Source organism: Taudactylus pleione, unplaced genomic scaffold (assembly GCF_031769625.1).
Source record: "Taudactylus pleione unplaced genomic scaffold, aTauple2 ptg000258l, whole genome shotgun sequence".
In the NCBI taxonomy this organism is placed as follows: domain Eukaryota; kingdom Metazoa; phylum Chordata; class Amphibia; order Anura; family Myobatrachidae; genus Taudactylus; species Taudactylus pleione.
Genome location: NW_028284660.1, coordinates 5,649,478 through 5,677,403, shown reverse-complemented (window position 1 = coordinate 5,677,403; position 27,926 = coordinate 5,649,478). Strand labels below are relative to the sequence as shown.

Here is a 27,926-nt window from a genome sequence, read left to right as displayed (position 1 = left end):
GTCGTAGACACACCTGCATTTGCCTAGCTCCTCTCCTGTTCCGTACCAGGAACATGCTATGAATTCCACACTCCCTGCATTAAAATTCATTCTGTGTTTCTATGCAGTAACCATCGGGACACATGCACAGTTTGATTCAAACACATGTGTGGTACTTACAAGATTGGCCAGCTGCGCACATCATTAACCTGTAGATTTACCCATATCAAAGCTTCAAAGCTGCACTTGCTCCATCTCTGTACAGTAGCTGGTACATGAGATGCGCCTGAAAACAGGTATATTACGTGAAAGCACAACACTGCGTAGCCCACAATTTCATTGATAAGCCCTTTCTGGTGTGTCCTCTTCATAGACGTGAGATTCACAACATTTTGCTGCCTACAATAGGGCTCTAATGACACGAATAGTCACTCCTTGCCCCCACCCCATCACTGACCACCTACATCTCCTCTCTGGGCTTCACTTGAAAATGAGATTATTAAAGTAGATAATTATGATGTAAAAACTTACTCTGTAACTACTGATGTCCACCCTGTGACATGTGCAAAATTTCTCCAATCTGTCACAAACATATTAGGAATCCCATCTGTATGTAATAAGAGCAGAATATAAATAGATATCATTTGGATTAACAGGATTTTAAAGCATCCCTTAATATCTAACATTATTTTTTGGATGAAGCAAATGATAAAAGCTGGGGATTAAGCAAAAATAACAATATTGATAAAATGCAGTACTAATTTATGGCATTCCTATGTAGTGCATAAAAGGCATCACCATTTACTGCACAAGAGCATTTGATAGTTGTAGCTAAACCGTTTGGTGCCCTGGTGGACAGAGAATGTGGTTGCCCGAGCCTTGATTGGGTCCACAGTACGTGCCACGGTAGGGAGAGTGGCCAACCCATATCCAAAAATATTGACGCCACACATTAGAACAAGCAATTTTACTGCACATTGGGAAAAACATTGGTGCCGTACACTAAAATGACTATTCAACCTGCACTAGCTTAGCGCTGTCATTGAACCCACATATATAAAAAAAAAATATTCAGTAGATATTATGAAGCACATTTAGGATTAGGAGAATATTTACCTACTGGGTACAAAATTTGCACCTGGAAAACATTTCATGGTGCAGGGAAGGTACATTGGGCCTGATACAGACTCGGTCGCTAAACTGCGCTCGCACGCTATTGCCAATAATCGCATGTTTGCGCATGCGTATGGTTCACAGTGCGCGTGCACAAGCCAGTCATTGCGATCGGGAATCGTGCGCTCGCTGTACACAGACTGGCGCTACTTTGAGTGACAGATAGCACCGAGTGTGGGTGGTAACAGGGGAAGGTACTTGTGAATGGGGGGAGTGGCTGTGTGAACACAGGTGTGTCTGACCATCAGAACGGAATTTAATGGGTGTGCATAATTAGCAAAGTAGCGTCATTGCACACGTCACTTGAATGTATTTTAGCGTGAACTGATCGCAGTGCTTGCGGTGGGGTAGCGTCAACCACAAGTGCTGCGTGCAGCTCCGATGGCACTCGATGTTCCCGATTAAACACACACTTCCTGGAGATGACGTGTGCTAAGAGAGAGAGGTGGGAGGTTTTATAGTCCTGCGTACGCTCACTGCTGTCGCCCTCTAAGACATAGAGGGCGTCCTTACACCACACAGTGCGAGCACGGGATTTGCATAACCGGCCCCTTAGTGACCAGGTCTGAATCAGGCCCATTGTACAACTAGATTCAGTGAGAAAGTACTTTCCCCAATTTTAAAATACAGCACAACAGGGATGAGTAATGCTCAGGAAGTCTCATTATTGAGGGTAATCCTCCAATTGCTATCACCTGCTTATCTGTTGATAAATGTTATTATTTTTTTTATTATTATTATTATTATTATTATTATTGTTGTATGCTTTTAAGAATCTGGAACTAAAGCTAGATTGCAGGGTTCTAATCCCAATGCACATGCAGGACCAATAATCCAGATCCCACATGGGCTCTTTGACACTAAATTGGCCTGGCAAGTAATAAGATCGCTCTGACCACTGACGGCCAGTGTCGCCAAGGAGCTGAGTATCACCCGACTTCCGCGGTGTCTTATATTTGGATAAACTGCCAGAAAGAAGCTTTCACTATCCCCACACCTTTATTTTTCTATGTGCCAATGTCCAACCAACACATATCTTCAATTTATGCCTTCTAAGGCTTCGATCAGCCTGATATAGAGAAGGACGCAGTTGCAGCCACAAACGTTTTCTAATCACAGCACCCTAGGGTATCAACATTTTTTCTACGGCACCCCTGGGCCAAAAGTTTCTTATTTAGAAGTTCAGCAAAAATGTAATTAAGTAAATTGTGCTTATGTCACCCTTAGGTTCAGGTGGTTGACAGGGCTGCACTTCTTTTTGTCCACATATTTTTGAATTGGCAGCCATTAGCACTGGTTTTGCCTATCATACTGACTAAAAATAATTGTATTTGTACTGGACCACCAACTGGAGGCATCCCTGCAAGTGACCTGAGTCACCCCAGGGTGCCAAGGCACACAGTTTGGGAACCACTGCAGTAGACATTGTATTGTATAAATTACAGGGCCATCCAAGTACGATGTTTGGGAGGTTTTTCATAAAGAGAGATTATTTCAAGTTCTATACTTTTAAAATACAGTACTCTGCACTTACCCCTCCCTTCCTCTCTGAGTTTGGCCACCCAAGTCCCTTCACCACCTCCCCCACCATCACTCATTACTATACACTCCCACTGAGCTCATTGCATGGCTCACCACCATCCCTCATTCGCTTCTATTCAATGCCTCCACATGCTGAGCCCACCATTGACATTGTACACATTCCCTGCTATAAAGTTGCACGCACCATATCACATACACAACAGGTGTGGCGCTTATTTTTAAGCTTGTAGTGAAGATTTATAAAAAAAATTGATAAAGAAAATATTGATGTCCAAAATGCCACTGTCCTTTTCTAGGTGTCGAACCTGGGACACCCACTTTGTAAGGTGTTCACCTTAACCACTCGACCACACACACCAGCCGTATCAAAACCCACACCTGTCGTGTATATGATGTGACATGTGCGACTTTACAGCAGGGAATGTGTACAATACTGTACAATGTCAAAAGCAGTTTTGCATAAACTGCAGCTGGGTGGCATACAGTAGCATAAAAATGCCAGGTGGTGGGAAGCTGGCAGCAATGTATTGAATTCAATAGAGTTTCTTAAGAATATTGAATTTACATTGCTCTTTCTTTATTTAATGATGGTTGTGCGTCAACTGGCCAACGCAGATATGTACTTTTATAAATGACAGAACTCACACACAAAGTGATTTATTTTTAATCCTGTAGTGAAGTTTTAAAGAGGAAAAACAAAGAAAAAAAATACAGCTGTCCATTGTTCATTCATGACAAATGCAGTCCAGTACTATTGTATAGTGTAATGAATCACAGGTTCCGTCAGCGAATCAGCAGACGACGCTGTAAAAGTTTTGCTGGTTGTTTCATGCATGCACTGTGCAGTTTAGGAAAAGTGACGTCTGGTGGACAGAAAGTCCTATTGCACACTCCAGCTTTTCCAATGCTTCAGTACATTATGTTGTGCTTTACTGTAGCATGTTGCAAGATACATATCCACGATAGGACACAACTAGCATGGCACACTACAGTACTTGGTGTATGGAGCAAAGATATAGTAGGACACATCGGTATTATACTTCATGAAGAAGACTGTGCCCACTCTTTAATCTATACCACAGTATATAACTATTTCCTGGACAGAAAAAATAATCAGCTTGTATCCTGATTTATTGATTCATGGGTCTCAGATAAGCATTTAAGAGTTTATTTTCTCATGTACGGACATTTTATTGCCTTGTAATGTGTTATAATACATATTACATTTTGGGGTCACACAGGGCTCAGCACATTCTCCTCTGCCTCATCAAGCTTAGCAGCATGGGACTCATGAATCTGAGAGATTACTAAGAGATAAAGCTGTGCAGAAAGCCTGACTAGGGATGGCCATCGATGACTACCATTGAAGGTCGATGGTTTTAACCTTCAGCAAAAAAACTTTGATGTTTGAGCAGAACCACACAATCAGGCCACGGGTGCCAATGTTTTCTCAGCATCAGGCAACTGCTGCTGATGGTGTGTAAGGATAGTATACTTTCCACCAGGCGGGATCGCCGGTATTTCACACCCAAACCCGATGGTGGCATCTAAAGAGGGACCAAACATGATTTCTGTGTCTGAAGACCCTCAAAGTGGGTATGTCAGTCCTTGCACATTTGGATCACTGTTGTACATTAGGGAAGGGCTTTGTTGCAGCATGAGAATAAAGTTCTAGATGCGACTTTGGCATAAGATGCACAGTTGGCTGCCACTGTGTCTGACTCAGAATTAGCCCCATTAGAGCCATACAGTAACAATCTTGTTAATAAAAAGGGTCAGTTATCTCTGTTCATCAACCTGGAAATATCTGCAGCCATTGATAAGGTGTATCATGCGCTCCTTCAGACACATCAGGTGTTTGGTCTCTGGAATTCTGTCTTCTCCTGGTTGTCTTCCTACCTCACTCATCACTCCTTCTCAGTCTCTTCAGCTAATACTGCTTCCCCCCTTTCTCCCTTTCTGCCAGTATTCCTTAAGGGTCTGTCCTTCGCCCTGTTCTCTTCTCACTTTACACCTACAATACACCCTTGGAGATCTCATTAACTCATTTGACCTCCATCACCATCTACTGTATATGTGGATGACACCCAAATCTGTCTCTCCTTCCTGAACTTTTCTCCTTCCACCCTCTCGTGTCACAAACTGTGTTTATGCCATCTCCTCCTTATTATGTGACTCCCATTGAATACTCTCTCACCTCCCCTATTCTCACTATCTGTTGACAGCATCACACTGTCCTCGGTCCTTCAAGTTTGCTGCCTGAGAGTCATCACATCTGTTCCCCTGTCTCCTTTCTTCCCTCCAGTGACCCTAATCCTGTCTGTTTGTACATAGGCAAATGCAGGGGGGGTGTTCCAGGTGCCTGGAACCCCCTTCCCAGCCTATACCCTGACCACAATAGAAAGAGTTTATAATACAATAGTGCTGCATGTTCTCTTAAGTATCACAAATATAATAATTAGCACCACATGTGGGTCTTTTAACATGTCAGCCAGTAATTAATACACCAGTAATGAATACACCTGTGCACCAACTAGGATATCTGGAAAACATGCAAAGTTAGGGTTGCACTGTTATAGACCATTTATATGGTTAATTGTTAATACTGTTATCTTGTGCATAAGGAGACCAGAACAGTGCTAGGTTCTTCTGCTGCTCCCCCAGACTCCTGGACTTGCTCCAATGCTCTGGAATGGTGCTCACATGTGAAATAAAAACATTCAGCGCAGACAGGATGGCCCTACTTCCTATAGATTGTAAGCTTGTGAGCAGGGCCCTCTTACTTTTCTGTCTATCTCTTAAAACCCAGTCTTCTTCTATTAATGTTGTTTCAAATTGTAAAGTGCAACGGAATAAGCTGCCCTATATAAGAAACTGCTAATAAATAAATAATACTTCTGCATTAAATGTCTCATACCACTTTTACAACTAAATTCAGGGTCTGACCCAGAGGTTGGAACAGGGTTACCAACTGGATCAGACCTGGAATTTAGCCGGTGCAGACCCAGGATATTCCCGAGTCAGCGCCGTTTACACCGGAGCCGGGTCTGCAGAGACTCGGCTCTTCCGGCGTGGAAGTGGGCGATTGGAGATGACGTAATCTCCAAACGCCACTGAAGCCGGCCAATCGGAAGGCATGCGTTGCATTCCAGGTCATCGTGACCCGGATCACGCCATTTACACTGCAGGGTTTCACCGGTCATTCACATGCTAAACCTTGCAAGTTACCTGGGTTGGATTGCCGGGTCACTCGATCCAGAAATCCAAGCCTGTCCTCTTTTACACCAAGGAGGTACCGGGTTAACCCTGCAATAACCTGGGTTTTAGCTCTGGTGTAAAAGGGGTATTACTGTGATTGGTGGTCCCTGTATATGCTGGAATTATGACACACAAAACACTTTATATGACGAATATTAAAGCTGGTTAAGTACTAATTATGTCCTCTGGCCACACTCTAAAATCAAGCATTTGGAACCCCCCCTCTCGAAATCCTGCATTTGCCGATGTTGTGGGTATGTGAGTACAGGCCCATTGATTGCTGTCTGCTTACTATTTCCCATTGGGTTGAGTTGACAGATCACTTCTTGCTTGCCTACCCCTCTACCCCAACCATGTTGATTTATTTGTACCATGGTTACCCTTTATATATGTGATTTTGTTCTCATTGTATGGCGCTATGGCATACTTGCCAACTCTCCCTCATTGTCTGGGAGACTCCCTGAAATAGTAGCAATCTCCCTGACTCCCTGAAGAGTCTAGCAATCTCCCTGATTGCACCTTACCCCCATTATGTAGCTATTATATAGGAAAAAAAACAGATATATACATCATTAGTATAATTTCCCTGCATTGGTTATAAGGCACAATGATCCCTATGGCTACATGCATTTTCTGATAAGTATAAGTGTGTTTTCATCAACAAGTAGATCTTATTAACTGCTTTGGGGCTCATTTACATTTGGATGTAAATTAATTTCATGACATGCCTCTCAGATGTAGCAGTACACGCCACTTTAACATGCGCACATACTATAGGCAGAACCAGCCCGACTGTTACACATACTTCGCATGTGTATAGAACGCCAGCCAGCAGAGGGTCCTGTGATTAGCCACCAGGCCACAATTCAATTCCCAGTGTGGCCAAACTCCTTCCCGCACCCCCTTTCTTTTGAGACATCGCCTTTTGCATGCCTTCCAAGCATCCCTATTTTGGCGACATTGTCCTAGATGGGGGGGGGGGGGTAAATGGTGAATAGATGCCATGCACATGCATGCGGCATCTATTGACTGAAGAAAGGGACTGGGTGCAAGCCCAGCAGCACCAAGAGCACCTTCGGTGCGAGCTAATACAGTCAGGGGGCGCCAAAATGTATCTTTGCTTACTAAAAACAGTGGCAAATGCAGGATTTCTAGAGGGGAGTTTCCAAATGCTTGATTTTAGAGTGAGTGTGACCAGTCCATGAAGAGGGTAGAATAAGCATTTAACCAGCTTTAATATGCGTCATACATAGTGTATTGTGTGGCACAATTCCAGCATATAGAGGATCAGCAATCACAGTAAGCCATTAGATGTGGCAGTAGGGCAATCCTGCCTGAGCTGAATGTATGTATTTTAGATGTTGGCACCATTCCAGAGTATTGGAGCAAGTCCGGGAGTCTGGGGGAGCAGCAGAAGAACCTAGCACTGCCCTGGACATATATGTACATATTGGGCTCTATAGCAGCATATCCCTAACAGTGAATGTTTTCCATATCTCCTAGTTGGTGCACAGGTTATTTATTACTGACTGATGCATGTTAAAAGATCTACAGGTTGTGCTAATTATTTCATTTGTGATACTGTGAAGAAAATGCAGCACTAGTAAAATTCTATTACATTACTATTGCTATTGTGGTCATGGTGTGGGCTGGGGAGGGGGGTTTCCAGGTAGATGGAAAACCCCCTGCGTTTGCCTATGAAAAATATTAGGCTCGGGCCAGCCCTGACTGTAGGTGATGCTGTCACAGTCTCCCTAAAATGCCTTTTCAAAAGTAGGCTATGGACACCTTGTTGCACCGTATAACATAAGGTGCATACAGACGTAACGGTTTTTTGAACAATTTAACTATAACGACGTCGTTATCGTTCAATCGTTGAAAAAATCGTTCAGTTTCTGAGTTATAATGATGAATGATTATCGTTCATGCTTGTTACCATTTGTAGTTTGTAGTTCATTCTGACTGACCAACTGAACGATTTTCATTAAGGGAAGTTCCAAAAATCGTTTGTAGTTCAAAAAAATGTTTAATACACTTTAAAAAATCTGACAGATAATCTGACAGAAAATCGTTCATAAAATCGTTGGTAACAAAATCGTGTGTGTATGCAGCTTAAAAGTTGATAATGATAACTAAACGGTGCTAAAAATTTTCAAGACAACAATAAGGTCTCCTTAGGTGTGTTTGACAGAATATATACAATGCAATAATAATATTTTACTTACTACTTTCAGGAGCACCAGCTGTATCTGTGGAAAAGAGAAACAAAGTCACTTAAAAAAAAAAAAAAAGAAAAACCAGGGTGTTGCTCAATGAAAATATTGGTGTTATATCGTTATCGATAATCGTTCAAAGAATTGTTGTGTGTGTATGCACCTTTAGGAGTAAATTAAATGATTCTCTAAAAAGGGAAAATGCCAGAGAAATATTGGACATTCCCAGATTATTTATTAATCATAAAATAAAAAAATATACCGTATGTACCAATATATCTAAATATTATAAAATATTATATTGATTACAGCCGTACAATTTCATAGATTAATATTGTTAAGAAATTATCAAGTCACAGGAAGTGTCAGAAGGCAATGATGTGCTAACACACTTCACTATGGGCCTGCTTCACTATAGATCGCTATTGCGATCGCAGCTGCGATTCCGCACGGAGGTCTGCTGCGAAAATATGCTAAAGAATGCAATCGCAAGCCATCTCACAGCGAGTCCTGCGTATACATCGGGAACATCGAGAAACATTGCAGCCTCACGCAGAATTACAGCAGCCCTGACCTTACTCAGAAATTGCTAACCTCGTCACACTCAGTGAGTACACAAGCTGCATATGCCATCGCAGTGGCTAATTTATGCACGCCTAAGTAACAGCATTCAAACTGACAGGTACACCTGTGTTTCTCTGACCACTCCCCCATCACCGCCCCCAAACACTGACCTCCCGTCACTCACTCTGCGATGGCTGGGTATCTGCGTAAGTGATTGCAGTGTGATCGCAATGCTAACTCACGCATACGCACTGCAGTGCAAACACATGTGCAGTATGCAACATTGGCTAATCTGCGTACGCTGTTGCAATTGTGATCCGTAATGAATAAGGCTCTATGGGCCTTATTAAATTTGAGGCGTTAAGTCCGGCTCCACAATACTTTACCGCCAATGATGTAATTGTCTCCTGTTTTGGTTTTACCCCGTATTCAATTTGAAATTTTTTTCCACCTAGGCGTACAGTCAATGCAATGTAATAGGCGGAAAAGTATCGCCTATGAATGGGAGGCGGAAAAAAGTGCAGAATTGGGGTTTTGGGGTGCAACGTTGCAGGAACCCCCATGCAGCCTTCAGACAGTCCCCCATAAGGTAAACTGTGTCAATTTTTTTTTAAAAAAGACTTAAGAACACCCCAAAAAATTACTTTGAAAAAGGGGGCAAAAAAAAAAGTTGGGGTACAAAGTTAAAAACTAGCGAACTTGACCCTGGGGGGGGGTCCCCAAGTATGCCTCTAGTGTTTTCTTATTGCTGGTGTTTGTGGCAGGTGGATTTTTCATTAGTTTTTGAACTTCACTTTAGCAACTTTTAAAGTACCCTAAATTTGATGGGATAACTTATTTTCTGAAAAAAATACTCCTGAATACTATTCTGCATCAGGTATAGAAAAATGCTATTTAGCAGCTATTGAGCCCATTTAAAAACCCAAAATATTTTCAGCAAGCCAAATTGGGGGGTACCATAGTGAAGCCCCATGTCAGAGCATCTTTTGGGGGGTGTCAGACTGATTTCCCCAAATCTGACAGTACTTTCCGCCTGTTCAAGTATCGCCGAGGCCTGTTTACGCCTACGGGCAATACTTTTCCGCCTACAAAACAGGCGAAGTAGGCATTAAGTCTGGGCCGCGTTAAAGTATCGCGGCTCGGCTCAAATTGAATACGGGCCTATGTATCCAATCTTGACTGGGATTAGACAATTGTAAAAATATCGGACCTGATTCAGAGTTGTACGCTATGCCGATGTTTGCACAGTTGAGCCATTACCAGTAAACTGCGCAGCATGCATCTGAGTCACACAGCACATGCATCAAGGTACATTACCATAGTCACTCGCAGCAACTATTTACTCACAGTGTCATGGGAGAGAGCTTTAGGGTGGTGGTTATGGGGAGAGGCTGCACAAAACACAGACAAGTTACAACCATTTTGGGGGCATGTCACATCCTCCGACTGCGGTCCCGTATGCAAGAAATATGGCTCTGGCATCTCAGTTCCCACAGCCATTCTGCTGGACCAGAGAGTCACTCGGGACTGCGACAATCAAATGAACTGTGACAGATGCTCGGTCTTTGTATGCAGATACTGCGCCTTTTTACACAGATTCGGGAAGTTGCAAAGCTCAGGTGGGCGTCTCAACTCCATATTGTCACATAGCAGTTCCGTACACATGCACAGCAGCGTTGGAATTAGCATATAACTCTGAATCAGGCCCATCATGTGCTAGTCCTCCATACAGCATAATTGCCTACCCTCAGCCAGGAACCTCTCGAAAATCGGGTGCCTCTCCCAGCCCCCCCAGAAAGGCAGGCAAGCCTCCTGGTGGCCACTGACCCCACCCCACCTGCAGTAAACTGAGAAAACCCTGCAGCGGGTCTTGTCATTTTGCCCACCCCTGCTTCACAATCAGGGTTGGCTCCAGGGGTCAGAGCGCCCTGTGCTGGATCTCTTAACAGCACCTAAATGGTCGCACTGGGTTTATATATTAATATTAGAGATAAGCGGGATTGGATACCAGAGATCCGAACCCACCCGAATTTAGCAGATCCGAGTCGGATCCAAGCAGGCTCGGAGTTTCCCGCCTGACCCGGATCTCGAAACCGAGGCAAAACCATACAGTCAGAAATCTTGCGGTTCGCGAGCTTTTGTCTCTATGATCAATGTAGTATATAAGGGACCACGCGACAGACGCCATTTCACTCTGGCTGTGGAGACTGAACAGGGTGGGTGGGTAGTGTAGGGCTGGGAAAGGTGCTGGTGCTGTCTGCTGTATCCTGGGCTGGTGACTGCTGATCCATTCTGGGCTGGTGCTGTCACTGTGCTGTCTGCTGTGTCCATCCGGGCTGCTGCTGATCCATCTGGGCTATCTGTGCTGTCTGCTGTGTTCTGGGCTGGTGCTGCTGATCCATTCTAGGCTGGTGTTTTTCATGTTTGCTGTGTCAATCTGGGCTGGTGCAGAACTGTAGATACATCTGGGCCCAAGTTCTGGACTAAAAAAAAAAATATATAGTAAAAAAAAAAATCAATCAAAGTGTCTTTTATATTTTTCTGTGTGTGTGCGTGCATGCATGTTAGGCTTAACCGCAGTACCGCACAAGATCCAGCTAGCAACGCAAGTTGCAACCTAGTGCTGCCCGACTCCAGTCGTGCTAAAAAAAAAAAAAATCTATAAAAGTGTCTTTTATATTTTTCTGTGTGTGTGTGCGTGCGTGTTAGGCTTAACTGCAGTACCGCACAAGATCCAGCCAGCAACGCAAGTTGCAACCTAGTGCTGCCAGACTCCAGTCATGATCAATCAAAGTTCTGGAGCTGAAAAAAAATAAAAATCTATTGACTTTTTTACTAATAATCGTCTGTGTGTCTGTGCATGTTAGGCTAAGTCACACATGATCTAGCAAGTTGGTAATGCAACCTAGTGCTGCCCGAATCCAGTCGTGATCAAGCTGTGCTCTGGGCCCAAGTGCTGGAGCTGAAAAAAAATAAAAATCTATTTTTTTTTATCTTTTACTGTCTGTGTGTGTGCGTGTATGCTGCCAGCAATGCAAGTTTCAACCTAATGCTGCCCCACTCCAGTCGTGATCAATCACTGCTCTGGGCCCAAATTCTTCTGGAGCTGAAAAAAATTAAAAAACATTTGTCTTTTTTTTTATCTTTTAGTGTCTGTGTGTGTGCGTGTACCCAGCCAGCAACGCAAGTTGCAACCTAGTGCTGCCCGACTCCAGTCGAGCTAAAAAAAAATCCAAGTGTCTTTTATATTTTTCTGTGTGTGTGCATGCGTGTTAGGCTTAACTGCAGTACTGCACAAGATCCAGCCAGAAACGCAAGTTGCAACCTAATGCTGCCCGACTCCAGTCATGATCAATCTGTGCTCTGGGCCCAAGTTCTGGAACTGAAAAAAAATATATATATATTGTCTTTTTTTGTAAAATTTTTGTTGTATGTGTGTCAGCCACATCTGGCTGTCACTGTCATCAGCGTAGGTGCGCAGGGGTGCTGTGCTTCTGTCTGTCCAGGGACTGCTGCCCAAAATAATAAATAAACAATTTTTATTGTGTGGATGTTAGCCACACCTGTCATCAGCATAGCTGCGCAGGGGAGCTGTGCTGCTGTCTGTCAAGGGGCTGCATGAATATTGCAATGAATACTTTTCTTTTAAGTTATTGGGTTAAAAAAAGTTTGTTTTTTTTATCTCAAATATAACAGAAATGTTATTCTAACAGCTTATAAATTTATATGCTCTAAAAACCTAAAGCCTATATTTATTTACAAACCTATATAGAATAGACATCCTAAATTCTAAAACTGTTCTTTTAAAAAACATACACAAAAGTCAGGAGAGGCCTCAGAGAACATGAAAAAGATGCTCTAGGTGCTGAACTTCTGTCCGGAATCGGTATGGGAATTCATGGATCATATTTGGCCTGAATGCACTAAGACATCCAGTGATTCTGTCACTGTGTTCTGTAGCCAACTTTATTCCTACCTGAATCGCAACCTGAAATACGGAATAGTAAGCACAGACAACATGGAGGCCTTTGTTATTCCACTGCCTGCATGTCAACCAATACCTCCCAGACTACAGCCACTGGGGGGACCAGGTCTTGATAATGACTACCCCAATCTGTTGCTAGGCATTCTTCTTCCAAACCATCCATCCTCGACTTGCTGTCCAAAAAGGGTGAGCAGGGTACAGAAAGAGGAGCTAGATGTCCCCAATTAAATTTTTTTTCATCTATAATAGATGATGTGGAGAGATAAGAGCTTCAGATGTTGGAACAGGAGCTCCCACCTATTTGGCTTCCCTCTGTTCCTTAGGAAGTGTCTATGTCTGAGCTTATAGGTAGGTAGCCTCTGTCTGTTGTTAAACACCCTTCAGGAGATAGCAACCCAAAATAACAACTATAATAATGTGTCCACTGATAACCAGCCTGATCCCTTAACAGCAACATACCCCATATGGCCAAATCATAACATGACACCCAGTTTGCAGCCTCCTCTTCCTTATGACACTAATCCAGTTGCCATGGTTGATCAATAAGCAATGTGTGTTCCACCCAATTTTTGCCCTTCTACATTCTAACATATTCACATATCTAAGAAGTGGACAGTGGGAACAATGGTAATTTGAAGGCCACTAACTAACTCTGTTTTTTTTTATGTCCCTGTACAGGTTGGGAAATTCCGTTACAGAACAGAAGGTTTGCAAAGGATTATTGAAGTCAATTATTTATTTATTTTTGGAAAGCAGGCTTCCTGGTCCCCTTCTGGGATGAAACAAATCCACTCCCAGCAAGCAGGCATGGCGCTCAAGTAAGAATGCCCAAGAAAGACACAACATAAAGCTTAAACCTTAAGTCTGAAATGTTGCATTTGCTGCCCTGTTCCACTTGTTCACATATCTCATATGGTTAAGTGGACAGTGGGAACAATGGTAGTTTGAAGGCCACTAACTAACTATGTTTTTTTATGTCCCTGTACAGGATGGGAAATGCCTTTATAGAAGATTTGAAAGCATTATTTAAGTCAATTGTTTATTTTGTTTTGGAAAGCACTCTTACTGGTCCCCTTCTCGGATGAGAAAATCAGCAGCAGCAGCAGCCATGATCAAGGATTCCTCTGTGGCAAGGACTGATGTAAATGTACTATATTGTAAATGCCTCCTCCCCTCCCCTTCTCCCTCATAAATTTTCTTTTGAATCAAAAAACAAAATTAAATTTACTAAAAAATTAACCCTTCCTGTCCCTGTCCTACCTTCAACTACATACATACTCCAACTCACCCAGGCCTCTCTTGAATAATAAAAGTGTTTCCTGATGTGCCATGTTTGAAGTTGAACTGCCATCTGTTTGTGCCGCCCACTGCTGTAACCTAGCTTAGTCAGCCAGCTATCTTGGTGCAAATTTTGGGTCTAAACTAGATGAACAAATCAATATTGTTAGCTGTGAGGTGGTCAAAATTGACTGGAAGCGAGTGAAAAAAAATGTTATTGAGGTTATTAATACTGTAGGAACAAGAAAAGGCCCATTTTATGTGATTTTAGCTGTTTTTTTATTTTTTAAGAAAAATCCCAGATCCAAAACCAAAACACAAAAACAAAACAAGGAGGTGAGGTTTTGGCAAAACCAATCCAGATCCAAAACCAGGGGAGATCCAGATCCAAAATCAAAACCGAAACACGGGGTCGGCGCACAGGTTCCGTTCGGTTTTTTTTCCCGAATCTTATTGGGTTTCAGCTGTCACGAGTTTTGGATAGCCAATAAGATTCGGTAAAAAAAAACGAATGGAACCGAGTAGAACCGAGCCTGCACATCCCTAATATATATATATATATTTATATGCCACTATTTCATAGACGGCACCTCGTGCCCTTGCAATTTGCATGAAACAATATGTCCCAAAATTAATATATATTAAAAAACAATTGGACACTTTAGGTGGATTTTTATACTGCCTGCATGCAGCTTTGTAATAGCGATCCTTGCTGAATCAGGCCCAATGTTATCTTTCTTGTTCTGTTTAGAATTTAGTAAGCTTTAGCAGCACACAGCACCTCCCTCCTTACCACAAGGCCCTCAAGGTCTCAGCAGCAGCACATCGTCACCCCCCCTCCCCATGTCTCATTTACTGTTTGTTGCCAAAGGGAGCCCCAGGATCACCTTAAAGACCTGAATGCAGGGTGTGGGGGAATTGGGGGACCCCCTGCCTGCCCTGGGATACTCTAGGATCTGAGTTGTAGCCGGTGCTCAGCACCTCTGTGCACAGATGTGCTATATCTTCTGCTGGATGGCACTCCACGTGTCAGTGTAGTTTGAATATAGGTCAGGACATCACTGACCACAAGGGGCCTCTTCTTGCTTATACTATAATTGTCACAGTCTACTCTTAAATATTGTATCTGAAGTTGCACAAAGTTCCTGCAATATTTTCATGTTTGATTCATAATATAAGACTTAGGGGTAAATTTACTAAGATTCGAGATGGTCCCGATTTTCAAAGTGATTTAACTCGCTGGAATCCGCCCAAATTCTGGTGATTTAATCCCTTTGCTTTTACCAAATTTACCAACAGGCGATTTGAGGCTAAACAAGTTTGCCGATGGTGAAGCAGAACAATATATCTCTCCCGAGTAACTCGTTTTGCAGGATATTAATTACCCAAGATTGCAGTGTTTTCTCTCTGCAAATCTCTCCCGAGCTAGCAGCCAGCACATATCAGTGAGATATGTGCTTGCTGCTTGTGTGTTAACCATTGTAAAAATGTGAAAAATGTTTTAAAAACATTACAGGGAAAAAAATGTGTAGGCTTCCCCTGTAATGTAAGAACCAGCACAAGGCTGCAGGGACAGAGCTGGTTTTAAATATACGGCGAAAAAAAATGACGTGGTTTCAACCATATATTTAAAACCAGCCCTGGACCCTTTCTAATGGGGGACTGATGCCACAGCCAGGGGTGCCCATTCACTGGGCCCCCCAGCCGCAGCATCAGCCCTGACCGTTAGTCAGCCCAAGCAAGGGATCCCTGGTGAGTTGGTGACCCCCCAATAAAGGGGTCACCCTCTCCAGGGCACCACTTGCCTAAACTGATAGCCTGGGGCTATCCCCGCCACCCCTGGGTGGTGGGTGTCGAGTTGATTGTGTTAGGTAAAGTGTAAAAACTAGATATATCATCATTGTCTTTACAGTGGAACTACAGGTCCCAGCAAGCCTCTCCTGCATGCTGGTACTTGGAGAACCACAAGTACCAGCATGCGGGGCATTAAGGGCCCACTGGTACCTGTAGTTCACCTGTAAAGAAATGGTTAAAAAAGCACACCAAACACCTGTAAAATAAAGCTTTATTACATACATGCATACACATACATACTCACCTGTTTCCAGATGTTCGTGTCCACTTGCCAAAGTATCCTTTGGGAATTACCTGTTAAAAAAGATCCAATACTCACCTCTGTGTCCCACGATGTTCTCTGTAGAAATCCAAGACCAGCCCCCCCGTTTGAAAGGGTCCAGGGCTGGTTTTAAATATATGGTGTAACCCACATCATTTTTTTAAAACCAGCTCTGTCCCTGCAGCCTTGTGCTGGTACTTACATTATAGGGCATCCCTACACATTTTTTTCCCTGTAATGTTAAGAACCTGGACAGGCTGGCAAGCCCGAGGCTGGTTAGTGTTTTGGTGGGGGGACCTCACGTCATTTTTTTTCTCAATTTATCCCTATTTTTTACAGTTACAGAAAGAAACATACACAAATCACAATGATTTCTGTATGTTTCTGAACATCTCGCAGCTCAGGGGGTTGAGAGTTGGAAAAGTGATTTTGACAGAGAGTTTGCTCCTATCTCACCCGAGCTTGTCATCCCGATTTTTGGTAAATTTGAGAGATGTAGGTTTTAGGCGAAAAGTACTTCCGATTTGGCCCGATGGTGTTTTGATTCGAGATTGCTGTCTCACCCGAGTTTTACGAGTGAGATGAGAGAAATCTCTCTCTAACTCACCCGACTTTTGCCTTTAGTAAATTTCCAAGTAGGGAAAAAATCAATAAATCACCCGAGATAGTCATCTCAACCTATCTCGATTGTTAGTAAATTTACCCCTTAATCTTTGTGACCGAAGATGATCTTACCAAATTTTGTGGTGAAAAGAATAGGAACCGGTGGAGGTAAAGTATCCATACCACACACTTCCAGTTTCATGGTGTCGAGATCTGTCGCACAGACCATACTAAAGGACTGCAATAAAAAGATGAGTCAGGATTCTGGATGCATTTCACAGGAATTTAAAATGTTTTGCAAATAATAACTTAATTGCTTACAGTATCACATTGCTCAATAGAGATATACATTGAAATCTGAAATACAGTATATAGAACTATGGGCCTGATTCAGTGATGGACGCTCTAAAAGAGCGCTCGCTCTGAATCAGGGCGTTTTTTTTTGGTGCGGCCTCCTGGGCACTCGCATAGCTGTGGGTGACCATCCACAGCTATTGTGAGCTGCCAGGATGATGGTCGCGATGGTCAAGACCATCGCGATCATCGGGGCTTGCGACAAGACCCTTGTGGTAGGGTCTCCTGGCCGCAATCCCCAGCAATATACAGTCACCCAGCACATCACTAAGCGCTTAACCAGTTTACCCTTTGTTGGCTAAATAAGGAGCAGGTAACCCATTAAGCTTTTTTCCGAACTATTAACAAACGGAGATATATTGTCACCTCAAGGAAATATATGGAATCATTTTATGACATTGTATATAGTGGGGCAGATGTATGAAGCTCTGGAAAGTGATAAAGTGGAGAGTGAGAAACAACCAGCCAATCAGCTCCCAACTGTCATTTTTCAAACACAGCCTGTAACATGACAGTTGGGAGCTGAGTGGCTGCTCGTTTATCACTCTGCACTTAATTACTTCCCAGAGCTTCATACATTTGCCCCTGTATTTTTAATCTCATTCAGCTGAAACAAAATTTATATTTTTTATGAGGTTTCTTAATATATACAGTCAGGTGCATAAATATTGGGACATTGACAGAATTTTCATATTTTGGCCTCTATTCACCACCACAATGGCTTTGAAATGAAACAAACAAGATGTGGTTTAACTGCAGACTTTCAGATTTAATTTGAGGGTAATTACATCCAAATCAGGTGAACGGTGTAGGAATTACAATGGTTTCTATATGTGCCTCCCACTTTTTAATGGGCCAAAAGTAATGGGACTATCAACTCAAAAGCTATTTCATGGACAAATGTGGGCGATTCCCTCATTAATTCATTATCAATTAAGCAGGTAAAAGGTCTGGAGTTGATTCTAGGTGTGACATTTGCATTTGGAATCAGTTGCTGTCGACTCTCAATATGAGATCCAAAGAGCTGTCACTATCAGTGAAGCAAGCCATCATTAGGCTGAAAAATCAAAACAAACCAATCAGAGAGATAGCCAAAACATTAGGTGTGGCCAAATCAACTATTTGGAACATTCTTAAAAAGAAAGAATGCACCGGAGAGCTCAGCAACACCAAAAGTCCCAAAAGACCACGGAAAACAACTTTGGTGGATGACAGAAGAATTATTTCCCTGGTGAAGAAAAACCCCTTTACACCAGTTGGCCAAATCATGAATACTCTCCAGGAGGTAGGTGTATATATGTGTCAAAGTCAACAATCAAGAGAAGACTTCACAAGAGTGAATAGAGAGGGTTCACCACAAGATGCAAACCATTGGTGAGCCACAAAAACAGGAAGACCAGATTAGAGTTTACCAAACAACATCTAAAAAGCCATTACAGTTCTGGAACAACATCCTCTGGACAGATGAGACAAAGATCAACTTGTACCAGAGTGATGGGAAGAGAAGAGTATGGAGAAGGAAAGGAACTGCTCATGATCCAAAACATACCGCCTCATCAGTGAAGCATGGTGGTGGTAGTGTCATGGCGTGGGCATGTATGGCTGCCAATGGAACTGGTTCCCTTGTATTTATTGATGATGTGACTGCTGACAAAAGTCAGAAGTCAGAAGTGTTTCGGGCAATATTATTTGCTCATATTCAGTCAAATGCTTCAGAACTCATTGGACGGCGCTTCACAGTGCAGTTGGACAATGACCCAAAGCATACTGCAAAAGCAACCAAAAAGTTTTTTAAGGCTAAAAAGTGAAATGTTATGCAATGGCCAAGTCAATCCCCTGACCTGAATCCGATTGAGCATGCATTTCACTTGATGAAGACAAAACTGAAGGGAAAATGCCCCAAGAACAAGCAGGAACTGAAGACATTTGGTGAATAGAGGCCAAAATATGAAAATTCTGTCAATGTCCCAATATTTATGCACCTGACTGTATGTTGAGTTCTGTAATCTGACTATCAGTGTTTAGGCTATTCCTTTTACAAGCTGATTTTATGCTATGTGATTCTTTTAGCAACATTGTAATTATTTGAGATTATTTTTATTCATCAATATAAGCATTCATTGATTGTTACAAGCAAGCTATATAATATATTTTAGAATTGCTAAGAGAATCTGATTGATTTGAAATTACCAGCACAGTTTTTTCTAAATTTTCTGTTGGTTTTGGGTGGTTTGCAAATTTTTTCCCCCTTTTTATAAATTACTGCAGCAGGAGATTTCCCCATCGGTCTGATTCAGGAGCTGGGATAATTTGTGTTATCTTCTGAAACCTCACATGCAACACCTTCTCACTCTAAGGGATACATTTACGAAGATTCATGTTTGCCCGTATTTGCATGTCCGGGAGTATTTTGCCATTTTTACAAACACGGGAATTTACTTACAGAAATTACCCCCATTTTTTTCTATCTTTAGAGGTGATAACAGCTGATTTTGAAGTTAAAATGCACCCGAAAGTACAACTAGAAATGAATACACTATCATCTGAACACAGCAGTACTTTCCATAGACCGGAAAACAACACAGGAATTTACCAAAAATAGTGAATATAATCATGGGTGTAGTAAAACCAAACATGGTGAAAAAACAGAACTTACAAATAGACCCACTCCAGAGCATGGTGTCTAGCAGAAACATACACAGATCAGTGTGATCCGTGCATGTTTCTGCTTTTTTTTGTTAAATAAATGGTTCATTTAAAAAAAATTATGTGGCCCCCTTCCTTCCCAAAGCATAACCAGCCCCGGGCTCTTAAGCCAGTCCTGGTTCTAGATTTTAAAAATATGGGGGAAAAATGAATAGGAAACATAGAAAAGGAAATAAACTCTGTTATGTGAGCACTCTTGAATTATTAATTTAGTAAATATTTAAAACATAACTTTTATTGGCATTTTAATGCCTATCATGTAATATGAACAAACAAAAACTCACAACATAAAACATGTAAATCTATTTATGTCATCATATCCAGCTAAGCATATCAGTTAATTATGTCCTGGGATCAGGCAAAGTAGATTGCTTAGTTGGAAAAAATATAATGGTCAGACATATAATCAGATACGAAATAATATAAAGAAAATATTAGTGCCTCCTTTAATAAATATTCAATAAATATATTATCTAACAAATAAATCCAGCCTTAAATTAACATTAATTCATGTCTATCAATTTTATTGGTGAAAATATATTAAGCAGCATAAATTTTTGTTATTTGGCTGTAATAGAAAGATTATATTCTTATTAGTTTGTTTAATAATTATTCATTGTGTGAATTCTCATATATCACCTTAAGAGACCAAGAGCAATCAATTTTTTTTTATTTAATGAATACAATGAATACAATGAATTATTATACAAACTAATAAGAATATAATCTTGCTATTACAGCCAAATAATAAAAATTTATGCTGCTTAATATATTTTCGCCAATAAAATTGATAGACATGAATTAATGTTAATTTAAGGCTGGATTTATTTGTTAGATAATATATTTATTGAATATTTATTAAAGAAGGCACTAATATTTCCTTTATATTATTTCTTATCTGATTATATGTCTGACCATTATATTTTTCCAGCTAAGCAATCAACTTTGCCTGTTCCCAGGACATAATTAACTGATATGCTTAGCTGGATATGATGACATAAATAGATTTACATGTTTTATGTTGTGAGTTGTTGTTTGTTCATATTACATGATAGGCATTAAATGCCAATAAAAGTTATGTTTTAAATATTTACTAAATTAATAATTCAAGAGTGCTCACATAACAGAGTTTCTTTCCTTTTCTATATTTGTACTACAATTTGTTTCTACTCTAGTGAGCACCACCGCCGTCTTATACAATATTTCATTGATGAGATTATGAATATAATAATGGTTCATTTATATCAGCTTTAATAATAAAATTACAGTGCGTTGATTTACCCCATTTCCCCCTTCCTTTATGGTCAGCGAAAAATGAATAGGGTTCCCTAGTATTTTAGGAACCAGCACTGGGCTCCCAGAGCAAGTCGTGGTTTTAGGAATAGAGGAAAAAATGGTGTGGGGTTCCCCCTATTTTTAAAACCAGCACCAGACTCAAATCTAGCAGGGGTATAATCTCACAGCCAGGGAACCTTTCTCCGGGTCTCCCTGGCCAAAGCATTAACACCCCAAGCTAGTCAGCCCAAGCCAGAGATCTCAGGGGAGGTGGGGACCACAAAATAAAGGGGTCTCCCCTCTCCCGTGCTCCCCAAGCTTAGTAGTTCCACAAGTGCTAAAGGGTAGCCACGCTGGCATCTGTAGTTCCATTGTAAAAAAAACCAATAGTATCAATCTATTGTTCACTCTATTAACCCTGCACCCACCATCCAGAAGTAGAGGGATGAGCCTTGGGCTTCAGCATAAGGCCTGGGGTGTTTGGGAGAGTGGGTACTCCTTCATCCCCACCTCCCCTAAGATCCCCAGCTTGGGCTAACTAGTGTGTTAATGCTTTGGCTGGGGAGACCTGATGAAAGGGTCCACTGTCTGTGGCATTACACCCCAGCTAGATTTGAGTCCTTCACTGGTTTTAAAAATAGGAGGAACCACAAGCCATTTTTTTACCCTAGTTTTAAAACCACGACTGGCTCAGGGAGCCCAGTGCTTGTTCTTAAAATACAGGGAAACCCTACACTTTTTTCCCTCTGTATTTTTAGAACCAGGACTGGCTTAGGAGCCCTAGGCTGGTTATCCTTTTGGGGGGGGCAAGTCAGTTTTTTTTTACATTTTAACCATTTGTTAACTTACACACCGACAAGCAACCTGCACATATTTCACTGGTATGTGCAGGCTGCCTGTATGGGAGGGAAATACAGGCAGGAAACACAGAGATTAAACATGTGTAGGAACGATCATCAGGAAACATGATCCTCACAAAAACAGGAGCTTAGTAAATTCCTGATTTATATTTAAAAAAAGACCCTCCTGATTCTGATCATTCCTACCCATGTTTAAAAATGGACAGAAACAAGCAGGACATGGTTCTTAGTAAATTTACCCCTAAGTCTACATGTGTTATCTTTAAAACAGGCAAATCAGTGCAACAAAACTAAGTCTCAATAACAAAATGTGTGTTCACAAACTTCATAAATTTCTGAGTAGAGTCTAAGGGGTATATTTACTGAAGTGAGAGTTTTTAGAAGTGGAGATGTTGCCCATAGCAACCAATCAGATTCTAGCTATTATCTTTTAGAATTTGCTAGATAAATGTTAAATAGCATCTGATTGCAGGGGTGGTTACCAGCTGTAATTAGGAATGAGGGAATAGGGGGGAGGTGGGGGAGGTAGAATGGCCAGCTTCTCTTGCAACCCTTTTCAGGAATATTTGGCTATATTAACATTGTATTTTTTATGTGAATTTCTCTTCTCAGGTGCTGAAAAACAGCTCTTGCAAGGCTATGTCTCAAATTCAATTTTCTTAATCATTGAATCAATCAATGCTTTTCCTGCCTTCCACTACATACTCCACCTCAATTTCCCTATATTGCCTTTGGGTCTCTGATCTGATTACAGTATTTCTATGGTGTCATATAATTTATTAAGCTGCCATCCTGTTTGCCAATGCTGTGTGGCACTGTTCCATAGATGTGCTAAATTATTTTAAACTGCCATGTGTTCGTGCCGCTGCTCCACTGCTTAGTTTAGCCAGCCAGTCTTTGGCCAATATTGGTGAACAATATTGTGAGCTGTGAGATGGTTGAGATTGTTAGAATTGAGTGGAAATTACTGAAAATCAATGTTATTGAGGTTAATAATACTCTAGGAACAAAAACAGGCCAATATTACATGGTTTTAGCTGTTTTCATCAATTAAAAAAAAAATCCAGATCCAGAACTAAAATATATGATGGTGATTTTGGCAAAACTGAACCACAATGATGAATTAGAGCCAAAACCAAAACCTGGGGCTGTGCAGTGTGCGCACATCCCTACTTATTAAGCTGACACTCTTAAAATGCTTTAAGTAGAATTACAACCGTGTTGGCATAATGCTGCTGGCAATGTGATTTCATCGTAGCTACTGTTGACATACTGATTTTCAATCACATGTATTTACCCTGAGTAAAATTGTAACTGTGTAAAATTCAACTCTATATTGTAATAGTCATAATAATGAGTTCTGTGTGGGTTATAGATATCCATTTATTTGTCCATCAATCTCTATCCATGTGCATACACCTTGTCCGGCATGCACAGTATACAGATATCTCTGCATATTTAAGGCAGGAGAAAGTATCACCACTATTTGCCAAGTCTACAAAGCAATCTCCTGCTTTGCAATCAACAACATTGCAGCAGCTGGCTCCAAAACTGTCTATGAGCTTGTTAACAAGCTGTGAAATGATTAGCTTTTCAGAGATACTGGTCGATTTGTCAACACTAAAAAGGTCAGCTCTCAGAAGGTCAACACCATAAAGTCAACACATTCTGAATGTTTACAGTCAAAAGGTCGACATGGCCATTAGGTTGACCATCATTCTGTAGACAGGTATTTAGGTTGACAGGGTTAAATGGTCGACACATTCAAAAGGTTGAAATTTAAAATGTCATCACTAAAATGTCTACATACACCATGTGGTGTCAACCTTCTGAATGTTAACCATTTTACTGTCAATCTTTCAAACCACAACCCTTTTCAGCGCTTGTCTACATTAGCTAGTGCCTATCAGAGTTTGTGTATCTTTGTTTGACCCTTAATAAATTGCCCTGAAAACACGTTCAAAATTGCTGCAATATGAGGTGGTTAGAATGTTAATTTTGAGGCTGTTACTGCAACTCTACAGAAAATGGCCCCTTCATGACAACTCCATTCCCTTCACTAGCTTGGACTACCTTGTCTATGTTAGTTCCTTGTTAGTACTTATCAGTTACAGCAGAGACTGTGGGAGAAAGGCAACAGTAATAAACAGCGGAAATGCCAACAATAATAGAAAAAATAACTGAAACAAAGTTGTGTCCAGCAAACTCCGCAGTCATACGGTTATGTTTAAACACAAACTGTAACTTATTATAATGATAATGTTCCTTTTATTGACACAATTGTGACATGTGGGTGGCGAAAAATGTAACATATGTATCCCCAATATAGTGCTATGATCAGCATCTCCCTGTTCTTACCCTGAGGATAGTGTAAGAGTCTCCATCTGTTGAGCTACTTTCAGGCCGTAAGTACAGTCCATGACAATAGTATACATTGTCTGGATTCTCACAGTTGCGTTTTGGCTCCTCAAAATTCCATTCGCCATATTGGTAACCAAAGAAATAATTGGGGAACAGGTTGTATATCTATAATGGAGATATAAATACAAGTTATGTGTATTTCTGACCTTGTTAATCTCTTATGCTGCCCACGGCCTACCCACCAGGCAATAAATAACTGTTTTATATATAAAAAAAATCAAGTAAATAAAATGGAACTTGCTCATAAAGTCATATCTAAGCCACCCAGTTTCTAATTGTTCTATTTCCATATTAATTTTGTGTCCATCCAGAACTGAGTTTGCCACTATCTCTATTATGCTTATTGGAGAATTAAGCAAACAGAATTGGTTTTGCATATGAATCCTTTGCCATGTACTCACCCTTTCAATCATCCTTAAACTCCACTTCGGATCCTGTCTAAAGGCACAATAAATCATCTATATACCTGTATATAGTATGACAGTATCAACCTCTGGGCCATAGAAAAAACTTCATGTGCTACCATGAAAATATGTGTTGGCATACGATGGGGCCACACGGGACCCCATCGCAGAGCTGGAAATTTGGAGTTCTTACCTTTCTCTCAATTTTTAAGAGTTTTGTAGATTACTTATGACAAAAGGTAGCAGAAACCCAAATCGATTTGATGTTAGAGAAATGTGCTAGTAAATATTATAAACATACTACTGTAAATTGAATACACTCAAGAAAAAAGTATTAAGCTGGTTACACATTAGATGATGTGTACCCAGCATGACGTCAGGGGCTACGGGACCAGGCATGTGGAAAGTATATACACACTTGCCGATGCTGGGTCCGACAGGGGGGAGGGTTGTGTCATGGTGCATGGCTTCATTAGTGACATCCCCTTCAGCCCTGATGCTTCGCCAACAGGGGATGTCTCTAATGACCCGCAGAAGCGTGGGTATCATGGGTACACGCTACTCGATATGTCGCTCCGATCCATGGAATCGGATGAGATATCCTCTAGTACAGTGGTTCTCAAACTCGGTCCTCAGGACCTCACACAGGTCACCTTTTCCAGGTCACCCAGCAGGTGCACAAGTGTAGTCATTACTCACTGACACATTTTAAAAGATTCACAGATGGAGGTAATTATTTAACTTGTGTTTCTGTAAGGAAACCTGAAAACATGTACTGTTGGGGGTCCTGAGGACTGAGTTTGAGAACCTGTGGTCTAGTGCAATGGCGGAACTGTGGGAGACAGTGGAGTCAGCTGCCACCGGGCGCCAGCCCTGAAGGGGGCCCATCCGCTCCTCCATTGTCCCCAGTTCCATGTCCTCCTGCTTGCAGTGCTGTGACAGAGGTGTCGCTGAGGCTGAGCTGAGTGCTGATCATGAATCTGCAGTACAAGGGCTGGCTGCTGCACTTCCAGAATTTGCTTTCTGTTGTGGCTGTGTCCCCTCCCACAGCCTCCGCTGACAGATGCTTACCACCCCCTGCCTCTGTGGATGATACAGTGGGTCCCCCTCAGGAACAGTGACAACAGGGCGAGTCACCTCTCCTTCCCCTTCCTGTAATGTCTACTGCCTGTGCAGTATACACCAGCTTCATGCCGGCCAAATACAGAGCAGTTGTTCATGTTGTCTGCGGCCAGTCCCCGGTGGCTGGTGCAATCTCCCTGCTGCTGCCCTGGATGCAGCACTCAGGAAACGCCTCACACTTCTCCCAAAGAAAAGAGCAGTGAACCACTGGCCAGGACCCAGGATATGCATAGAAGACTTCTTCCCGTTGAGTCCCTTCTCATTACAACTCCTGCCAGCCTGCCCCCTGCTTCCCACTACTCCTACCATCCTGTCCCCTGCTTCCCCCTACTCCTGCCAGCCTGCCCCCTGCTTCCCACTACTCCTATTATCCTGCCCCCTGCTTCCCACTACTCCTCCTATCCTGCCCCCTGCTTCCCACTACTCCTCCTATCCTGTCCCCTGCTTCCCACTACTCCTGCCATCCTGTTCCCTGCTTCCCTGCTTCCCTGCTTCCCCCTACTCCTGCCACCCTGCCCCCTGCTTCCCACTACTCCTCCTATCCTGCCCCCTGCTTCCCACTACTCCTCCTATCCTGCTCCCTGCTTCCCACTACTCCTCCTATCCTGCACCCTGCTTCCCACTACTCCTCCTATCCTGTCCCCTGCTTCCCACTACTCCTCCTATCCTGCCCCCTGCTTCCCATTACTGCTCCTGTCCTGCCCCCTGCTTCCCACTGCTCTGCCTATCCTGCCTCCTTCTTCCCATTACTCCTCCTAACCTGCCCCCTGCTTCCAACTACTCCTCCTATTCTGCCCCCTACTTCCCACTACTCCTGCCATCCTGCCCCCTGCTTCCCACTACTCCTGCCATCCTGCCCCCTGCTTCCTACTACTCCTCCTATCCTTCCCCCTGCTTCCTACTACTCCTATCCTTCCCCCTGCTTCCTAATACTCCTTCTATCCTGCCACCTGCTTCCCACTGATTCCTCCTATCCTGCCCGACTGACCACCACACCCCCAGCCCCGGTTACATACACTATACGCCCTACGACACCCCCATAGCTAGGGACATGCACTCCCTAATCTACCTCCCCTCTACTCCTTAGACACAACCCCCCAACCCAGGGACATACATTATCCACACTATCCAGGCCAATTTGCTTGTCTTTTGTATTTTCCTGTGGGGTCTAAAGTGCTTTTTTTATTTCCTGTTGAGGTCAATGTGTTTGTTTTTTTGTTTTTTCAGGTGGGGGCCAACGTGTTTTATTTTTTTTCCTGTGGGGGCCAATGTGTTCATTTTTTTCATCGCGAATGCAGTTGAGTTGCACCATTCATTTTCCCTGCAGTGTTGCAGTACAGATAATAGCACAGGCAGCATACTAAAATGTGTTTTTTGGCATTCCTAGGCGGCTACAGGGTGTTGGCTAAGCAGACACAGATGTAACATAGTATGGGTGTGTTGATGACGCTGCTTGTGTACAGTAAAGAGATGCTAAATTGCTCACATTGTGGAGGCCATACTCAGACGGGTGACATGCACCTAGCATACGGCTTGTGACATTTTAATGGTCTGAGCGATGGTGGCGTCTAAAGACTACATGCTACAAAGCATGATAGCAGCGTCTGCAGACACTTGAGGTAGGCCCAAGTGTCTCAGTCTAGGCATCTTTGGATGTACTACAGGGAAGGCCTAAAGTTGCAGATGCAACTGCCGCAAAAGATGCAAGGAAAGCCGCAACTGCATACGGCTCCATGACGAGTAGCAATTGGATTGACCCCAATTTTTTTTTTTTTGTGCTGCAAAAATATTCATATAAAGTAGCAGATTAAAGTAGTAAATTTTGAGAAAAATCCCAAGACATGGCTAATTCACAAATTCAACAGCATGGCACATTTAATCATATGGCTAGATTTTAGGAAAGGTGTATGCAGACACATCTGTGTGTATGTATATATATATATATATATATATATATATATAATTTTTTGTTTGTTGGTTTGTTTTTTCGGTAGCACTTTGTGGGGTGGCTTTATCTTGCATCTGGGCAACTAGGATTTAGTTATGCCACTGGTCTAGTGTGTACCCAGCTTA

General features: G+C 42.2%; 1 protein-coding gene across 1 annotated transcript in view; it reads right to left on the bottom strand.

Annotated features, from left to right (window-relative positions):
• Positions 1-27,926, bottom strand: part of LOC148514828 (ovostatin-like) — a 306,413-nt gene that overhangs the window by 140,036 nt on the left and 138,451 nt on the right. The window contains exons 17-18 of the mRNA XM_088480956.1: positions 24,265-24,432; positions 16,844-16,949 (exon numbers count right to left, since the gene is read on the bottom strand). Of these exons, the coding sequence (XP_088337082.1) occupies positions 16,844-16,949; positions 24,265-24,432 (274 nt within the window). The remainder of the gene's footprint in view (positions 1-16,843; positions 16,950-24,264; positions 24,433-27,926) is intronic.